Source organism: Myotis nattereri (genome assembly GCF_964212035.1).
Source record: "Myotis nattereri genome assembly, chromosome: 3".
NCBI classification, from domain to species: domain Eukaryota; kingdom Metazoa; phylum Chordata; class Mammalia; order Chiroptera; family Vespertilionidae; genus Myotis; species Myotis nattereri.
Genome location: NC_138077.1, coordinates 38418469 through 38438741, shown reverse-complemented (window position 1 = coordinate 38438741; position 20273 = coordinate 38418469). Strand labels below are relative to the sequence as shown.

The following is a 20273-nucleotide window of genomic DNA, read 5'->3' as shown; positions in this document are numbered from 1 at the left end:
TTCAATAAATGGTGTTGGGAAAATTGGACAGATACATGCAAAAAAATGAAAAGACAACTTATCTTTAAAAAAATCTTTCACTGATCTGTTTCTCTTGCTAACTCTCTACTCTATTTCTCTGTTCCACATCATTGTAGAATTCTTCTAAAAAGTTGCCTGTACTGGTTATCTTCACTTTCACACCTCCCATTGTCTCTTTAAGCTACTCACATGCCTTTAATCCCTCACTGTGCTACTGAAATGGTTCTTACCAAGTTTACTCTTGATCTCTGTCCTTTCAAATCCAAGCATTAACTCACTAACCTCTGTGTTTTGATCCGACAGTAGCATTTGACCTAGTGAACCACTCTTGTTTATATAATGTACATGTGTATTTGCCTTCTAATTAAAAGAATGAAAAGCATCAAATCATTTGAAGAGCACCTTTCCCTTCCCCCTTCACCTCCCAATTCCTTCCTGTGCTCCCAAATGTAGTCACTATACTGATTGGTATTTCTTGTTCCCTCACTTGTTTTGTACTTTCGCTACATGTGCTTTCCTATATAATATGTAGTGGTTTTTTTAAAAAAATGTTTTTAACCTCCATATTAAAAAGATTATTCTTAAGTATCTTTTTCTGCAACTTACTCTTTTTATTCAACATTTTGTTAGGAGAATCATTCAAGTTGCCAATCATTCAAGTATTCCATTGTCTGAGTAGACTACAATTTACCCAGTATGTTGTAGACAGACACTTAGTTTGTTTTCACTGTTCAGTTGTTACAAACAGTCCTTCTAGGAACATTGTTATAAAAATCTCCTTAGATGTGGTTTCCGTTTGATAATACCTGGAAGTAGAGTTCTTGGGTTATAATGTATTTAACTACACTCTTCTTTTGAATCAACTTGTTCTAGGCTTGCATGATACCACACTTGTTTGATTTTCATCTTACTTCATAGGCCAAGCAGTCTCCTCTCATTTTCTGGATCCTCATTCTCTACTGCATTCTATATGTTAGTGTCCTGGGGATTTGTCTTTGGCTCTCTTCTCTATATTCCCAGCTTCTGGCTTCGATTCACTCTAATTTATCCCCATGTGAATCCCAGGATAATCTTTATCAAATGCAATCCAGTCATGCCACGACTTTGCTTAAAGTTCTTCAGTGGTCCCCTGCTGCCTCTAAAGTCCAAGTTCTGTGTCATGGCCAGAACCACTAAGGATTAGCCCCCGGCCCCCACCCCTCACCCCCATTCCTTGTATCTCAGCTCCTACCTTTTCTCTAAAGGATCTTGAAGATCATCTCTCCAGCAGGAGGGGCCTTTGCTCAGACCATTTCCTTTGTTCGCAGTTTTCTTCCTCCTCACTCCTTAGCTGCCTGGTAAACTTTTGTTCCTTTTAAAAGATGACTTACACGGTGCTTTTTCAAGGAGGTCATACCTGACACCTTCAGGAGGAGGTAAGAAATTCCTCCTCTGTGTTATTCCTTCTTTGTTATCTCCATTATACTTCTTGACTCATTGGTCCAGGAAATATTTACTTGTTGCCTACTATATGCTAGAAACTGTTGTAGTCATTGGGCTAGAACAGTAAACGAGACAGACAGGGTTCTTATTTTTTATGGAGTCTACATTCCAGAGAGTAGAAAAGAGAGAAAACAAGTAAATAATATTATTTTAGACACATAATGTGGCAATGTGATGGAAAGAGTGTGTGTATGGGGGCGGGGGTGGGGGGGAGTAGGTGGGGATGGGTATTAATTTCAGATTGAGTGAGTTGCTGCTTGATTTGAGACCTGAGAGATGAGAAGGAGCCAGCCATGCTGCTGAAAGAAGATCATTCTAGGCAGAAGGAACAGCAAGTACAAAGGCTCTGGAGCTAGAATGAATTTGGTCTCTTTAAGGAAGAGAAGGAAGGCCAGTGAGGCTGGAGTATAATGAGCTGGGGGAAGGGGTGCTGTATGAAATAAAATCTGAGAAGCGGGCAGGGTCTGATCATATGGGCCCTTATGGGTAAGATGTGTCGATTTTTAGTGTAGTGGGAAACCATTGGAAGATTCTACGTGAGAGGGTGGCATGATCTCAGTTATGTCTGGAATTACCACTCTAGCTGGTATGAGGAGAATTAGGAGGACAGAGTGAGAGCAGAAACCAGGAAGGAGTTCTTGCTGCAGGTAGAAAATGTTGGTAGCTTGGATGACTGTGGTATTTGTAGTGCCCATGGAAAGAAGTGGCATGACTTAGGATATATTTTGAAGGGAGGCAGACAGGGCTGGCTGGTGGATTAGACGTGTTGGTTTTAAGGAGGGAGGAATCAAGAAAAGGATCCCTGGTCTTTCTTGAGTGCCACTTACTGACATGTGGATGACTTAGTGGTGGTGGCAGTGATGAGAGAGTTCTGTGAGGGAGGAACCAGGAGGTATTTTTTAGATATTTTACGTTGGACATGCCTTTTAAGACTGCAAAGTGTCAATGGCAGGAAGTCATTTGGATAGGTGGCTCTGAAGGTCAAGGATTGCCTTAGTTTGTTGGGGCTGCTATAACAAATTACCAGAGACCGGGTGGCTTAAACAGTGAATGTTTATTTCTCCAAGTTGTGGAGGCTGGAAGTCTGAGATCAGGGTGCAGCACAGTTGGATTCTGGTGAGGACCCTCTTCCAGATTGCAGATGGCCGGCTTATATTCTCACATGGGAGGTGGAGGGTGAGGTGTACTTCATAAAGGGGCACTAATTAGGCTCCACCCTGAAGACCCAATCACCTCCTAATACAATCACATTGAGATTAGATTTCAATACTGTATGTTTGGCGGAACACAGACATTGAGTTTATAACAGGGGTGGAGATAGATAGTTTTGGGAGTCAGCAACTTAGTCATTATATTTTAAGGCTATGAGACTGGGTAAAGTAACAGAGTTTGAGTGTAGATAGAGAAGAGAACTGAGGGTAAGGCTTTGGACACCATAGCATTTAGAGAATGAGAGGTAGGGGGGTGAGAGGGAATCATAAAAGACAGTAGAAGGAGAGAGCGTCAATTGTATCATGCTGCTTAGGTCACTGCAACCATGGTGAGTGGTCAGAAGGTGTAGAACTTAGCACATCACTATGTATCTGTCATCTCCTCTAGAGTGTGTGCTAACTCTAATTCCTTTAAAGCTTAGCATATAATAGATGGTAAATAAACGCCTACAAGTTTAATTTTTACAAAGTAGTTTAAAGAATGATATACTTTCCCCTCCTCATTTAGGATGCTTTTAGATCACTGACCCTTCCCACCAATTTGCAGCAGTTCCAAGGAGTATAGTCATGTGAGTAATCATGTGAATAATAACTTAAAGGAAACACAGTGAGAGAAGCAAATCCATTTTAATAGAGGTTCACAGTGCATCTGCAGCCATCATGCTGTGGTGGGCCAGGGCCTTGTTTTGGACTCGGAAGGCCTGCCTCGAGCTCTGCTGCACTGCGTGGCCCTACTGAATGTTGGGTGTTGGTGGCAGGTCCCCACACTCTGGATCATGGCTCTTCAGCTGTCCTGTGTGGATAATATTAACAAGTTCCTTTCACAGGATTTTTGTGAGCAGCAAATGATCTACTGCACAAAGTAAAAAGCTACTCTGTAAGAGCTATATCTGTAAAAATAATTGGATTATCCATTTTGTCACAGACTTATAAAGTAGATTAGATCAGAGTATTATGAAATTTATATTCGGGCAGTGGTGTAGGAAAGGCAACACGTTTGGGAAGGACACAGATTGCTGTAAAATGTAATACTTTTCTAAAATATATAGGAAATTAATTTCTTTTGGCTTTGTTTCCTTATCATTCCCAGATAAATGTAATCATCCTGTTAGAACCAAAGAATAGACATTTACTTTAAGATCAAGTAATCAAATCTAGTAGTGGTCTATTTACCCTCGTGTGGCATTTCTGAAAGAATAAAGTGTAGTTAGTATTGTTTGTAGGTTTTTTTCTTTTTTCTGTTTTTTTTTTAAGTGAATATATTAATTCTGTTTGACAAATTTTCACCATGGTGATTACCCATTTCATTTTACTTCTAGGGTAAAAATCATGGTAAGAAACTCAGAAATTACTATGCAGCAAACAGCTGTCCTCCTCCTGCCAGAATGAGCAATGTGGTAGAACCTGTGGCCACGCCAGCTGTTCCAGTCCCTCCACAGGTGAGACATGTGGCAGGGTGGAAGCTGTCCTATGGCCATGGATGAAATTTGTCATCCATGTGCCCATCAAGGTACAATTGGGCAAATACCCCTGAAAGGTCCCATTGGGTGCTTTTGACTCCTTGAACTCCAGGGCTGGATTTAATGCATGCCCAAATCCACGACCTTGAGATTTCTCATGCTTTGGTTGTGATGTATGAAATGATGAAATGAATATTGTTTCATGAGTCTTTCTCTATGCATTTCTCAAAATCCGGGCTTAAATGACCCTGAGTCTAGGCCAGTGATGGCGAACCTTTTGAGCTTGGCGTGTCAGCATTTTGAAAACCCTAACTTAACTCTGGTGCCGTGTCACATATAGACATTTTTGGATATTTGCAACCATAGTAAAACAAAGACTTATATTTTTGATATTTATTTTATATATTTAAATGCCATTTAACAAAGAAAAATCAACCAAAAAAATGAGTTCACGTGTCACCTCTTACATGTGTGTCATAGGTTTGCCATCACTGGTCTAGGCTAAGCTAGAATAAAAACCAACAAACCCTGAATAGAACAAAAGATTGTTTAAACGTTTATATCTTTACTAGAGACCCGGTGCACGAAATTCATGCATGGGGGGATGTGTCCCTTAGCCCAGCCTGCACCCTCTCCAATTCGGGACTGCTGGCTCCCAACCACCCGCCTGCCTGCTTGATTGCCCCTAACTGCTTCTGCCTGCCAGCTTGATCACCCCCTAACCACTCCCCTGCCAGCCTGATCGACGTCTAACTGCTCCCCTGCTGGCCCGATTGCCCCCAACAGCCCTCCCCTGCTGGCTCGATTGCCCCTAACTTCCCTCCCCTGCAGGCCTGGTCACCCCCAACTGCCCTCCCCTGCTGGCCTGGTCACCCCCAACTGCTCTTCCCTGCAGGTCTGGTCACCCCTAACTTCCCTCCCCTGCAGGCCTGGTCGCTCCCAACTGCCCTCCCCTGCAGGCCTGGTTGCCCCTATCTTCCCTTCCCTACCAGCCTGGTTGCCCCTAACTGCTCTCCCCTGCTGGCCTGGTCGCCTCCAACTGCCCTCCCCTGCAGGCCTGGTTCCCCCCAACTGCCCTCCCCTGCAGGCCTGGTCGCTCCCAACTGCCCTCCCCTGCAGGCCTGGTTCCTTCCAACTGCCCTCCCCTGCAGCCCTCGTTGCCCCCAACTGCCCTTTTCTGCCAGCCCGGTCACCCGAACAGCCCTCCCCTGCAGGCCTGATCACCCCCAACTACCCTCCCTTGCAGGCCTGGTCCCTCCCAACTGCCCTCCTCTGCTGGCCTGATCGCCCACAACTGCCCTCCCCTGCCTGCTATCTTGTGTGTTGGAGTGATGGTCAATTTGCATATTACCTCTTTATTATATAGGATTGCAGTTAATTCCATTTAATTTATATTGTGCCTTCTATTAAGATCAATTTCTTGAGATTGCGTGCCCACCCCCTTCTTCTTCTTCTTCTTTTTTTTTTAAACTTCTGTCTAGAAAACCTGTAGAAACACTTTCTGGTTGAAAGCAGAGTTTTGTTTACTCTTTGAATGATAGAGCAGGTGTTTCAAGCAAGGTATTCCTGTACTTTAACAGCCTCTGACATATGGATTCTATTCCTTAATCTGTCTTGAAGTATTATTTGTCTTTAGAACAATACAATGGTCATAAATAATAAGTCTAATTGAGTACTTTACTATGCCAGGTACTCTGCTAAGCACTTTTCATGCATTGTTTCATTCATGGCTGGGACTAGGATGGGGAGAGGGATGCATTACATTTCAGCATAAAGTTTAAGAGGGAGACTAAAATCTCAGTAGTCAAGATAACTATTTATTTATTTTTTTGCCGTTATTAATCCTCACCCAAGGATATTTTTTCCATTAATTTTTAGGAAGAGTGGAAGGGAGAGAAGGAGGGTGGTGGAAGGTGGGGAGAGAGAGAGAAAAAGAAAGAGAGAGGGAGGGAGGGAGGGAGGAGAGAGAGAGAGAGAGAGAGAGAGAGAGAGAGAGAGAGAGAGAAACATTTATGCGAGAGAGACACATCGATTGGTTGCCTCTAAACACACCTCAACCAGGGCTGAATATTGAACCTGCAGCCCAGATAGATGCCCTTGACCAGCAATTGAACCTGTGACCCTTTAGTGCATGAGCCAATGCTCTAACCCAGGGATCCTCAAACTACGGCCCGCAGGCCACATGCGGCCCGCCGAAAACATTTATCCGGCCCGCCGGGTGTTTTTGCCGCCGCTGTGTGCATAGGAATTTGCTCATAATTTTTTTTTTAAAGTATAGTCCGGCCCTCCAATGGTCTGAGGGACAGTGAACTGGCCCCCTATTTAAAAACTTTGAGGACCCCTGCTCTAACCACTTAACAACACCAGCCAGGGCCTAGATAACTATTTTCAAAATTCAAAATTAATGTAAAAAATTCAATGGTGCATGAAAGGTTAAAAAACATAGGATTAATATTACTGATTTTCCTTTTGCCTCAGGCTGCTCTATGGCTTGGCATGGCAGTTACTGATCCTGTTGTTATTTAATATTTTGATATTTTGTTCCTCATTGATTTTTTGCCTTTATAAAAATATTCCATTAAAATATTATTTATTTTTGATTGTTGGGTTGGTTTTTTTTGATGCTCTCTTAAAGTTTGTGCCCATGGCAAGTGCCTGCTTGCCTCATTCTTGTCCTGGGCCCTGACCTCATGGAATGCTTGCAGTAACTTAGTGGTATTGGCTTTATTACTATGAGAGTAATCCATGGGCCAGCAACCTCGGTCTTACCTGGAAGCTTATTAGAAGCACAGGTAAGCTAAGTAACTTGTCCAGGGTGTACATGTGGTGGGGCAAGAAGTTTTTTGATCTTAGACCTCTACTCATCACGGTATAATTTTACTTTTCTGAATGTCAGCTGTCCGGTACTTAATGTACGGATAGCAATACCTGCTATTCCTCCATCCTCAAGAATTTGTGGGGGTAAATGAGATGTCTTAAACACAGAATCAGAGGACAGGAAAGTTCCCAGAATGATCTTCTGGTGGTGTCGTCACAGTACTAAGTCCTGAAGGCTGCTCTAGAACTGGATGGCTGCTCTCTGCTGGGACTATTTTCAGCCAGCTCCACTCTTCTGGGCAAACAGCCGGCCGTAGCTTCCTTTCAGAGCACAGCCCTTTGTAGTGTTTGAAGACAGCTCTCCTATGTCCAGAAAGTCTTCCCTTCCAGGTGAAACAGTGCTATTTCTTTCAGCTGGTCCTGATGTGATATGCTTTCCAGACTCTTATATATTTTGTTCTCCTCCAGACAAAATCTAGTTTGTTGTTTTTTATTAGCCCGATAACTTTTATTGAGTGCATACTACCTTTCAGGCACTATATTAGATTTCCCTTAACTCATTGTTTTCCAATCTGAATACAGTTGGCTGGGTCTGCTGATTATCTTCCCCTAATTATATTGTATCTGTAGCTAATTTGTAGACTCTTTGAGCAGGGGCTCATTTAAAACAAACAAAAATATATATATATATATACACACACACACACACACACACACACACACACACACACATACAGTGGGGCCTTGACTTACGAGTTTAATTCGTTCCATGACGGAGCTCGTAACTTAAATTACTCATATGTCAAATCATAAAGTGAACGAGTGAGACACGTGATGCTGGGCTGATGTTGTGGCGTTCACTGTGACGTTCGCTGCGCCAACTAGCTGTGGGGTATCTGAAGCTGGCTCGTAACCCGAATTTTAGCTCGCAACTCAAAGCAAAAAATTGGCCGAGAGATGGCTTGTATCTCGAAAAACTTGTTAGTCGGGACACTCGTAAGTCAAGGCTCCACTGTATGTATGTGTGTGTGTGTATATATATATATGTGTGTATATATATATATATATATATATATCTGTCTGTATATAACTTCTGCATTAGGTAGCAAGCCCTATTAACTGTAGGTGATCAGTAAATGCTTATGGATGGATTCTGGGCTGACTTGACTTTTTCTGATAATACAATTTTAGCCTTTACCTATACTATCTTAAATTTTCCATTCTGGGTTTTATTTTTTTTTTTTAATTCCTCATTGGAGATAGCAATGAGCCATTCATGATTTTGTTACATTGGTGATTGTCCTGCAAAACCATGACTAAGTGTCTCCTAGCCTTAGAAGGAACTTGGAGGAGGAGAAGGAAATGCTCCAGATTTTTCTTTGTAACCTTGTTTCTTATGTCTTTGATGTCAGATGGGCTCCTTTAAGCCGGGAGGCCGAGTGATCCTGGCCACAGAGAATGATTACTGTAAGCTCTGTGATGCCTCCTTTAGTTCTCCAGCTGTGGCTCAGGCTCACTATCAAGGGAAGAATCATGCCAAGAGACTGCGGCTGGCGGAAGCTCAGAGTAACTCATTCTCGTAGGTATTGCCGTTTTCTCTGAGGCCGAAGTGTTGTGTGAGACTGAGTGTCTGAAGAGAGAAAGAGTTGAAATGGATCCCTGTTTAGAAGTCTCACTCTTTCAAAATTTCTTTTCTTCAGGGAATCCTCAGAGGCCGGTCAACGGCGGGCCCGGAAAGAAGGGAATGAATATAAAATGATGCCTAATAGGAGAAATATGTATACAGTACAGAATAATACAGGTATCCAGTGAATTTCCACATACCTTGGCTACTGCTGCAAATGGTCTCCTTTATTTTTACTGCTTTTAATGGTAATAGATAGCCCTGAGAATTTGGGGTAAGCTGCTTTGTTTGAATTGATGTAGTGGCTTTTCAAGCTGGTGTTTATTTCAGGTCTCAATTATTTATTTATTTTTTTATTTAGTATATTACTTATTTTTATTTTAAACTATAGTTTATGTTTTAAGATGTTTTATTATGGTTCCTTTATGTTTCTTCTGGTATTTTCCAGCTGAGGAATGTAAAATCCCTTATAAAAATGAGCTTTTTGGTTTATGGTTGCACTGTGCTAAATCCATATATATTGAGGAAAATTAAAAGCATTATAGCAGTGGTGCTTAACCAGGGTAGTGAATTAGAATTGCCCTGGGGAGTTGTTATAAAATACACATGCTTGAACCAGGACTCAGAGATTTTCAGTCAGTACATTTGGAGTAGGACCCAGACATACATGTACTTTGAAAATGCTTCCTACGTATACACCTTCAGTTCAGAACAACTAGTTTATAGGGATGATTATCTTGAGGAGGGAAAGTAGGACTGAGTAGTCCCTCATCCTCCCTCTGCTCCGGTCTCCAATGCGTACACATACCAGCGTAGGCTATTCATGTGAATAGTAAAACAAACAACAAATGAAAACAGTTAATTGGAAAGGTAAGAGAAGCATAGAAAATAGGGACAGATAGAAACAAAAATGTAATATAGTTGTAAAAAGCCTAAACATATATCAGTAATTGTAATAAGTGTAAATTTACTAAATTCTCAGTTAAAACCCAGAGGTTATAAAATTAGATTAAAAATGAGCTAAAATGAAGGAAGCTGAGATAGCAATATTAAAGTTAGATGAAATAAACTTTAGATCAGAAGGTAGTTTAGACTATGTTCTCTGACCGGAGAACAAGTGAGATGTCAGTAAAAAAAATATTTTTAAAAATCACGGAATTTCCAGTTGTTTGGAAATTTAAAAACACTTCTAAATAACTCATAGGCCAAAGAAGAAATTATATAGAGTATTAAAAATATTAGAACCAAACATCAATAAAAATATATTAAATTTGTAGAATGAAGTGAAAGCAATATTTTGAGAAAAGCCTCAACTATTTATTATAGTAGAAAAGGAAAGCATAAAATTAATAAGTTATTGGTCCAACTTAAGGAGTCAGTTATGTAAAAAGAATAAAAGAAAATGATTAATAATTCTGCCAACATTTTTACATATGTTATTCCACTCTTTCTACATAATACTTTTTTAAAATAGAAATGTGATTATATTTTGTGATATTCTTATTTCACGTAATAGCATATTATAATCACACTAGAGGCCCTGTGCATGAAATTCGTGCACAGGGGTGGGGGGGTCCCTCAGTCCAGCCTGCACCCTCTCCAATCTGGGACGTCCCTCTCACAATCTGGGACTGCTGGCTCCCAACTGCTTGCCTGCCTGATTGCCCCTAACTGCTTCTGCCTGCCAGCCTGATCACCCCCTAACCACACCCCTGCCAGCCTGGTCGACGCCTAGCTGCTCCCCTGCCAGTCCGATCACCCCCAACTGCCCTCCCCTGCTGGCCCGATCACCCCCAATTGCCCTCCCCTGCAGGCCCAGTATCCCCCAACTGCCTTCCCCTGCAGGCCTGGTCCCCTCCAACTGCCTTCCATGCAGGCCTGGTTGCCCCCAACTGCCCTCTCCTGCAGGCCTGGTTGCCCCAAACTGCCCTCTCCTGCAGGCCTGGTCACCCCCAACTGCCCTCTGCTGCCAGCCTGGTTACCCCAACTGCCCTTCCCCTGCAGGCCTAGTCGCCCCAACTCCCCTCCCTTCCTTGCAGGCCTGGTTGCCCCCAACTGCCCTCCCTCCACTGTAGGCCTGGTCGCCCCTAACTGCCATCCCCTGCTGGCCTGTTCGCCCCCAACTGCCCTCCCTTGCAGGTCTGGTCCCTCCCAACTGCTCTCCCTACCCTGCAGGCCCGGTCGCCCCTAACTGCCCTCCCCTGCTGGCCTGATCACCCACAACTGCGCTCCCCTGCCGGCCGTCTTGTGGCGGCCATCTTGTGTGAGGTCATGATGGTCAATTTGCATATTACCTCTTAATTATATAGGATTTTCATGTAACTAAAATATTTTTATTACTTTTGGTGACAGCATGGTTTTCCATTGCAGTTTTTACCGTAATTTTTTAAATTGTATTTTTGGAACTCTTCTTTTCTCACATCCTTCCAAAAAAGCTTTTTATAAATACTGATGAAATAAATATCCTCACTGATAAATCTTTACACAAGAATTCTTAATATTTTCTTAGGATAATTCTTAGAAATAGAATTTTTGGATTAAAGTGTTGGCATAATTATTAAACCATGTAATGCTGGGAAATTAAATCACTTTAAAAACTGTACCTACTGTTTAGAGACATTGTCATTTAGAATTTGGGTTTGGCTCTACAGTAACCTTTTTGACAAGAGTTGAAAGAATCATATTAGCTTTTAGATGAACCGGTATAAAATTGTAATTTAAAAAATCCATTAACCTCACATTTATTTAAAGCTAGGAATCTGTGAATTTTATAATGACTAAAACATACAAATTATAGTGATGATTGATCAGACTGTCGTCATTCACCTCGTGACTATTTTGAAGTGAACAAATTACTTTCATCTCTTGCTTTGGCAGGTCCGTACTTCAATCGCCGCTCTCGGCAGAGAATTCCGCGTGATCTGGCCATGTGCGTTACTCCAAGTGGCCAGTTTTACTGCTCCATGTGCAATGTTGGGGCTGGCGAAGAGGTGGAATTCCGGCATCATTTAGAGAGCAAGCAGCATAAAAGCAAGGTGTCTGAACAGCGGTACAGGAATGAGATGGAGAATCTGGGCTATGTATAGGGATCGTTGTGTTCAGATAGAGCAGCTCGTCCTGCCTGTTATTTGCCTTCTGTCAACATGCCCTGCTTTGTGGTCCTTTTGATATAAGTACATTCCTCTGCTTAATGTTAATACATGTAACTGCAGTGGTACCGTGAGATGTCAACATTGGGGAAGGACAAGAGCGTGCTTCTTAGGTCATGATGCTTTTTCAGGTCAGCTGTGTTGAGTTACTTAGAGCATGTGACCTCCCTACCCCATGAAAAATAAATTTTTATCTTGACCAAGTTCTGGTCAGTAAGAAGCCTGACCACTTAGAGCTTTAACGATTTAAAAATCTCATCTTCTTTTGCAATTTTGTGTACTGTTAAGGATTTTATTGAGTTCTTCAGATCACAGTAAAAACAGGTAAGCAGAGATTTCACTTTCCCAAGGCTCCTTTGGAACCTCACCTCAACTCAATATCTTGTCGGTAGGACATACTATTATAAACTGCATTAGGGTCTTTCCCAGGACATTTTTCCTCTTATCATGTCTTCCCATGATTGAGATGAAGGTTTTCTTGGATTCAGACACCTCCGATGTCCTTGTGGACTTCCAAACAGTGTAACTTCATTTCCAGTTATGGATTTCACATGTTTAAATGCTACCTTTCCCCATCCTTGCCACCCCGGTTGAATTAGCTTGTCCCATAAGGTCATTTTCATGCCCCATCTATGTTGTGGGATTTCCAAGCCCCACATTTGAATATCCAATGAATTTAAGATAGATACGATATTTTTTTAAAAAAATATTTTTCAGCTGGTTTTAGGAAATGTAAAGATGTGTTTAATTTTTCAATTTAGAGTTACTTAGTTGATAATAACTTGTTACTTATATGATGGCCTCGGTCATAAATTTAGATCTCTGGGTATTTGGTTTGGCAGAATTTGTAGATACACTGATCCTTATATTTTACTTACATTCATCTGTGTGTTGTTAGTTGGCTGTCCTGAAAAATACTGTTTCATAGAGAGGAATTTTTAAAAAGTTGATTCAATTTCATTATCATTTCAAGTATAAAAATACATGAACTTTGATTTCATTCTTTCTAATTCAGCTTCCTTGAAAATAGTAGAAATACATTATAGATTACTTGTTATCTGATAATTACAGCAGTATTACTAGTTTTGTATTTTTTTTTAAAGCTCTAGTGTATGCCTAGATTAAGTAATGGAGTACTCTATGAACTTTCATTAACTGTATTTTACCTACTTACTGTATTTACATGGATAAGGCTGGTGCTCATCCATACTTCTTTTAAAAGGCCACAAAGAAGTTTATGTTGAGCAGTATTTTTGCATTATGGTCAATTCATACTTGATTGCTTATTAAAAAATACCAAACTCCCGTTTTCCTTTGAGAATTCTATACGCAAAGAGATGGGGAGAAGGAAAATTATAACAGTTCCTTTCTTTAATACTTCTAAACAATGTTGAATGCTCTAGACCAGCCGTGGGCAAACTATGGCCCGCGGGCCGGATCCGGCCCATTTGAAATGAATAAAACTATTCAAAAAAAAGACCGTACCCTTTTATGTAATGATGTTTACTTTGTTATATTAGTTCACACAAACACTCCATCCATGCTTTTGTTCCGGCCCTCCGGTCCAGTTTAAGAACCCATTGTGGCCCTCGAGTCAAAAAGTTTGCCCACCCCTGCTCTAGACTCATGTTTAAAATTCAGTTTTGTCATTAACTTCTGGTACAGTATCAAGTCACTCTTCTGTTGGAGTGATGGTTTTTGAAAAGTAAAATTATTTAATAATATTTTTCTCTCCCAGAAACAGAAGAATAATATTCAGTTGAGATTCTCTTTAGAGCGGTGACTCTTAGCAAAATAATCCTTTGTGCAGTAATTTATAAAATACAGTTGATGAGTTTAGGGCAATTTAGAATTTATTTTATTGGTCAGTACATTATTCATTTTGCTGCTAAGTATAATTTTTTGGTAGATTTTTAATATTACAGTGCTGGCCACTTGGTTCTATGATTATTTAACAATCCCATTTTCCCTTCTCTCTGTATGTGTATTTATATACATACAGACACATGTATAAAATTATAGGTATATGCTTTTATGTGTTACCACAGAGAAGATTTCATTGAATTCTTATTTCAGATAACAGTAAAAGATTGTGGATAAGAATTTGCATTTTGTAAAAGTGACATTCATCCACTTTCAGTTTTTCCTTTGCAAATAAAATTAAAGGAAGGGTTTTCCTCACTCTCCCCACCTAATAATTTCATTATATATACAAAAACCAGTGGATTTAAGGCCTTGATGTGTTTTCCTGGCCTTTCGTGTTCAGGTTGCCAGTCTCCCAGTGCCCTTAATGGATGTTAGGAATGCATAAACGCATTTTCTTTGAAAGAAAAAAGATCTATAGTGTTATTTCTTACTTGCTATATTTCTTTGCACTAAAAAAGAGCTATGTGTTTGTTTTATATGAACACTTTAGATACCATATTGCCTACAATAACTTGGTTTGCTCCTTAATTTCTAAACTCTAGGAAGTTGGTAACTAACTTCCGTGATCATTTATAGAAGTTACATACACATCCCCCTAAAAAGCCCCTACACATCTCTGTGACAGTGGGTTGGGCTCGATACCTTGCGATGGTCTGTGTTCCATAGGTGAGACAAAGGGTGAGGCTGTCAGAAAGGAAATGCCTGAATAAAGACATTTCTGCATGGTGCAGTTTCTCATATCCATGCATCCCTCATAGACAGTGTTTTCCCTGTCGGAAAGCTTGCTGTGACTACTGCAGTCCGTGACTTGTGATCTCTGTTGATTTCATTTGTGAAGTCCAGTCTTGCTCTGTAACGTGCTTGAGCCTTTGCACCCTGTGTTCCCCAGGAATCATGTTAGTGTCTTTTATATGCTGTGTACAAGGACAGACTAAGGCCCAACTGACGGAACATCTGGAGTCAATTAAATTAAATAGATTTCAGTAATCACCTGCAAGAACTCATGGCATCCAAGTCTATCTTCTCTGTGAATATCTTTGTGTAAGTTGTCATTGTGAGAAGATGACAAGAGACTCTGCTAACATATTGAGGGCAAGAAGTTGTAAAGGAAAAATTCCATGTCCCAATTAAAAGATTGGATTGCATATGCCTTCGAAGTGTTGTTTTTTGCCCCCCCCAAAAAAAGTGAAGCTATAAAACTGAGTGTGCCATGTACTCCTTTTGATTCCACATTGAACAGAAAATACATTATTGGTCTTGTCTTTGTATATCACATACTGCAACTTGTAAATATGTGCATGTTGTTGATTACATTTGTCTGCCTGCCTCCTCTTGCACTGAATTCTCTAAGTGAATACTTTTTGTATACCACCCATTTTGAAAAAGTCCCTCCTCCAATTCCTCACTCTCTCCCCTTCTAATGAGATGGTACACGTAGAAAACCAATTCGGTTTCTGAACTCTGAGAGTGAGTGAAGAATCGTGGCTGAGGTCATCCTTATGTCCCTCTGACTTGAACAGCTAAAGGAAGCATGAGATCTTCCACCTTATTTTGCAGAGCTGTTCTATGGCTGGCACACTTGCTGTAGTTACCCAGCTACACTTTGAACAGAGATCAAATATATATATATATATATATATATATATATATATATATATATATATATAATCTTCCTCTGAAGATAGAGTTTAAGGATTAGCTGTGGGATTTATGATTCCGAATTGGCTGGAACAATGAGCAACGGACAGTTTGAGGACTGTCCAGCGACCTATACAAAGATTTTTTTTTTTTTAGCACCAGCCAAATCACTGTTATGGAGTTTCATACATAATAGTGTTTTGTTGTTGCTTTTATTTTTGGCGGTGGATCCCTACTATTGGGAGTTATCGGTCTAACAAAATGGACAAATATTTGTGTAAATAGCTTCCCATATATTTGTTCTGATAGCTCTTTTGACTTTTTCTTCCCATTTTGAATGGGAGGATCATTGTAAACCCCCTTTCTGGGTAGCCACCAAAACAACAACAAAATACTGGCTTATAGTCCCATGTGACCCTGTTTTTGTTAAGCCCAGAATATGAGTGCCTTTAGCAAGTTTTAGCATTTCACAGAGAGAAGAGATGTTATAATTATTGTCATTAATCACAGTTCATTACACAGAAGCTTGGAAAGGCAAAGGTCTGTGTGAATTCTATGTTCTACACCTTTTTTCCCCCCCTCTTAATGCTGTCTCAATTTGATATTGAATAAAAGTATTATTAGTGTTGATCAGGAACCATACACCATGAAAATGAATTCAGCTGTCTAGACTGGCAACAGTCACAGATTATTTTCCACCTTTATCTGTGTTACATTTATATTTAGTGAAGGGTGGTGTGGTGGGTTGGGAAGAGCTTGTGTCTTGTGTAGAGAGAAGAGAATTATGTATTACAAATAAGTGAGGGAAGAGATTGTCATGCTCAGTAGGTATTAAGTATGTTACTTTGTCTCTACGTTAAAAAAAAGCATCTTCCCAAATCAGGTCTGAGGACTCCTAACGCGAAAATTTTCCTACTTCAGATAACTTTTAAAATTCCAAATTGCTGAGTACTTGGAGTCTTTAAAACGTACTACTAAATTTATTGTAGAAATTTAACATTTTATTATGAAAATTTTCAAACACATCAAAAATTTTTTACAATACACCCACCCCTAGATTCTCCAATCAATATTTTACTATATTTGTATTACCACATAGCTATCCAATCCTCTATTCACCCACCATTCCATAGTTTATTTTAAATATACATTTCAATGTAAATTTCAGACAATACATTTTCCTTAAACACTTTAGCATAGGTGTCGTTAACTAGAATTTAATATTTGTTTAAATATCAATAGCTTTTAAAAAGCAGCATCTCAATGATAAGTTTAGATCATACGTTTCTTGAACTCATGAAATTGACAACCTGAGCCAGTTAACATACGTTTTTTCTTGTGTGGACTTTAGCCTTCCAGTTTCTGTTTTTGTATGTGTTTAGAGTGAGGGAAGACAACTTTCAAACTGAAGTTTTCTTGAGTTGGTCATTTTAAATGCTTAGTTGTCATATGTCTTAAAGTTTCATGACAATAATTTCTCCCTTATCCCTGTTGTTATGATGTATGTTGCTGAACTATGCAGCTTCTTTAAAAAATTGTAAGTTGCTGATTGGGGTTTATTAAATCAGCGTATACCTCATTTCAACCTGCTGCTGCTTTTCTCATCTTAATCATGTTTCCTTCACTACTTTCACCTGTTCTACCAGTATGTATAGAGTCAAACCCATAGATGGTTAGTTGTTTTGAGTAACTCTAGATGAGCAGATTAAGTAGTTTAGAAAGTTAAAACCATTCATTTCTCTGAAGCCTTTGAGTTCCCTGACAATGGTACTTGCCCATGCTTCCTCCAGCCATATTTAGCAGGATTGAAAATGACTGTACTGTACAATGAGTTGTTGAAATTGTGAGCCTTAGTACCCATCTTTAGCTTTACTCTAGTACTGTCTGGAAAACTTTTTTTTTTTTTTTACATATGCCTTTATTATGGCACTTTTTTTTTGGTGGGTAAAGAATTTAAGTGACTTGCTCCAGGGCATGAAGATGCAATGGATATGTCAGAATGGAAACTTCAATGTTCTTGAATCTTACACTTGTGCTATTTTGATAAGATTCAAGGCTTCTAAAATAACATTTTCTTTGGGGCCCTTCAAATGAAATTATGAATCTTTAGTAATTAGACTTTTCCTTTTTAGGCATTTCGTATCTTTTTGAACTTAAAGATCTTTTCATGGTCGTAGTTCCCATTAAGCCAATGAAGTTGCTGAAAATAGAACTTTACTGTTGAATACTAATGAATGCAGTTTTTATCGGATTTATTTTTGCATTTCAATGACTTTCATGATTCATTCATAATTCTTTCTATGTAAGTGCTTAAGTGACCCCCTCACTAGTGAAGATAAATGTTCTATATCACTGGTTATATGTATATTCTCTACATGATCTATTTTTTTAAGGAAAAGTAACCCCATATGTCAGAAGGAATGATAATATCCTAGGGCAAAGAACATAGAAAGTTTATTTCTACTCTGCAAGTCTGGCATTTACAGGAACAGAACTCGTTGAGAGGGGCTGATCGTTGTTTGCCTCTCTTGGTACTTGAGCTCCTTTCTGTGGTTTTGTAAATCCGTGTGTCATTTTATAAGAATTTCATGTTGATTCTGTGTAAATTGGTGTTTACCTTGTGGTATCCTCGGCTGCCCACAATAATTTAATTTGGGTATGGTGTGTCTGCTTTGAAATGCCTTACTAGAGTATGTCAGACTGCTCTAACGCATTCCTTTTATCTGCTAGGACAATACCCATTGCCTCTCTTGGCTGTATGCTCTAGATCCAGAAGCAAAAACGACTTTACTTTCACTGTTAAGGTTGCATTTTAGTGCAGCTACTGTTCTAAATTAGAGAATAAAATCATGGAAAAGCAAGGGTGACATTAAAGCCCTTCATTTAATGGCATGGCAAGCTTTTAAAACAGTTTGTGCTATTTCACTAGAACAATGTCTCTAGTAAAGTCCATAGCTAAAAAAATAAAATAAAATAAAAGCCAGCCAAAACTGTGTGAAATTGGGGTTGCTCCCTAAAATGATTTCTCAGTGTCCTACAGGGGTTTAACATGGTGTGTGCTGTTGGTGCCAAGTGCCAGTCCACATGCTGGAAATCTGCTTCTGTTCTGGGGCTACAGAAATGACAAAAGTGTCATGGGATTAAAACCAATCAACTGTGAATTGTGAAATTGAAATTGCTCTTTTGGTTTTATGTTCTTCTGCACATTGAATTAGAAATCAAAAAAGTTACTTAAAATTTATACTGCTGATGTTGATGGCTCGTTCTGGCTGTGTATCCTCACCATGTATTGATTTCTGATAAAGGCTTGACGTTACTATAACAGGCATTTTGTGTTCAATTGAATAAAACACTTTCTGAGTCTTGTCTGCAGATTGTTTGGTGATGAGTTGGAGATCAAGGGAAAAGGTGCATTGCCAGCCCGGAGGTGTTTTCGACGCTGATGTGCCATGGCTGTGGGTTCACTGTTAGTCAGCCTGCACCTAATCTGCCATGGACTTGAACGCATGTGCAGACTTGTCAGCTTTTGGGCTTGCAGTGGAATTGACCTAGCTGCCCACACTACCCTCTCCCTTCCCCCCTCACTGGAGTCAGCCTAGGTTGGAGTGAGCTCTTAGTTTTATTGACATATTTTAAAATTTACCTTCCCTTCAAATTTGGAGAATAGTTGAGCTTAGCAGGATCATAACAGCTGCTTCTAGATAATAAGCACATTAACAGGCATATACCCATTAATAGGTTGGGTATTTCACATGTAAATTACTCTGATAATTAGCTTGAAAGTACAATATATTATTGGGGTATGGTCATTAAGCACTCTGTTTTACTGTATGCAATGTGCTTTTGACCTTAAATGCTCATTTTAAAGAGTAGATTATAGGCCCAGAAGGTGCTGTTATGGCTTGTTTAATCAGGATGCGAGACACATACACTTACTGTCGTGGGAAACATTCTTGTCTGCACACACAAAAATGTTTCTGAATGAACTGAATAGATCACATTGAGTCTGTTTTAAAATACTCAAGGCATCAGCACATTTTATTAAATCATCTCCAAGAGATTTTTAGCCTAAAAGAAAACCATAATAATGGACATTAAAGAAAAAAAAGTCTTAAACCAGTAGAGCTTTTCAGCTCTTTTATTCCCCTCCCCCCCCCCCCCAGGCATTTCTGAGGCTTATCCGTTCCCTGAAAATTTATTCAAGACCAAGCACTGGGTATTATCCTTTAAAATTGCCTGTCTCTAAAAGACTAGCAATGAACTCTCCCAATCCATTGTAAGTTGATATATGATTATAGAGAGATCAGAAATAGATATTTTTTGTGATGACTTTTAAGATTTTTATCATCTTGAGTTGAGACATAGCCCACCAAGTTTTATGCTTATTGGTGGGATACTCATAAACTGTTGAAAATTGGGAATTTTCAAAAAGATGAAGACAGGCAACTATTGTGAAATGTAAATATTGAATAGGGATGTGATTTTGAGTCCTTACCAAACGACAAAAGAATCCCCTGAAAATGCACTCCATGGTGTGCGTATGCATGTGCACGTGTGGGAGAGAAGGATGCGACAGAGAGGCTGAGGTGTGCGTATTAGGAGGGAGTATATGTAAACATATTTTAAGATGTCAAATACTTGTGACAAAGTATGTCCAAAGGGGAAGCGTAAATTGGCCGTTGGAAGCAATCGCCACAGGCAGCCTGTGTAATGTCTGCTTGGCGTTTTGGATGTCTTTGAATATAATTAGAGCTTTAAATGTGTTTTGACTGGCAGCCATCTCTCCAGAAAGGAACAAGATGTCTTTAATGTTAGCTTCAGTTTTAATCTTTGCCGGTGCCAGGGGCCCTTCTCTGTCCCTGTTTTCTAGAAATAGCTTACTAGGTTATGACTTTGAGCAAAGGTATCTAGTGCCACCCTGTGGGCGCTCTGAGTCTTGCAGCTA

The 20273-nt window shown here is 39.8% G+C and overlaps 1 protein-coding gene across 1 annotated transcript in view; it reads left to right on the top strand.

Moving 5' to 3' along the window:
* ZMAT3 (zinc finger matrin-type 3) overlaps positions 1-13233 on the top strand; it is a 29205-nt gene extending 15972 nt beyond the window's left edge. The window contains exons 2-5 of the mRNA XM_081087684.1: positions 4034-4153; positions 8404-8570; positions 8692-8792; positions 11493-13233. Coding sequence (XP_080943810.1) covers positions 4034-4153; positions 8404-8570; positions 8692-8792; positions 11493-11701 — 597 coding nt within the window. The 3' untranslated portion in view covers positions 11702-13233. The remainder of the gene's footprint in view (positions 1-4033; positions 4154-8403; positions 8571-8691; positions 8793-11492) is intronic.
* The last annotated feature ends 7040 nt before the right edge of the window (positions 13234-20273 follow it).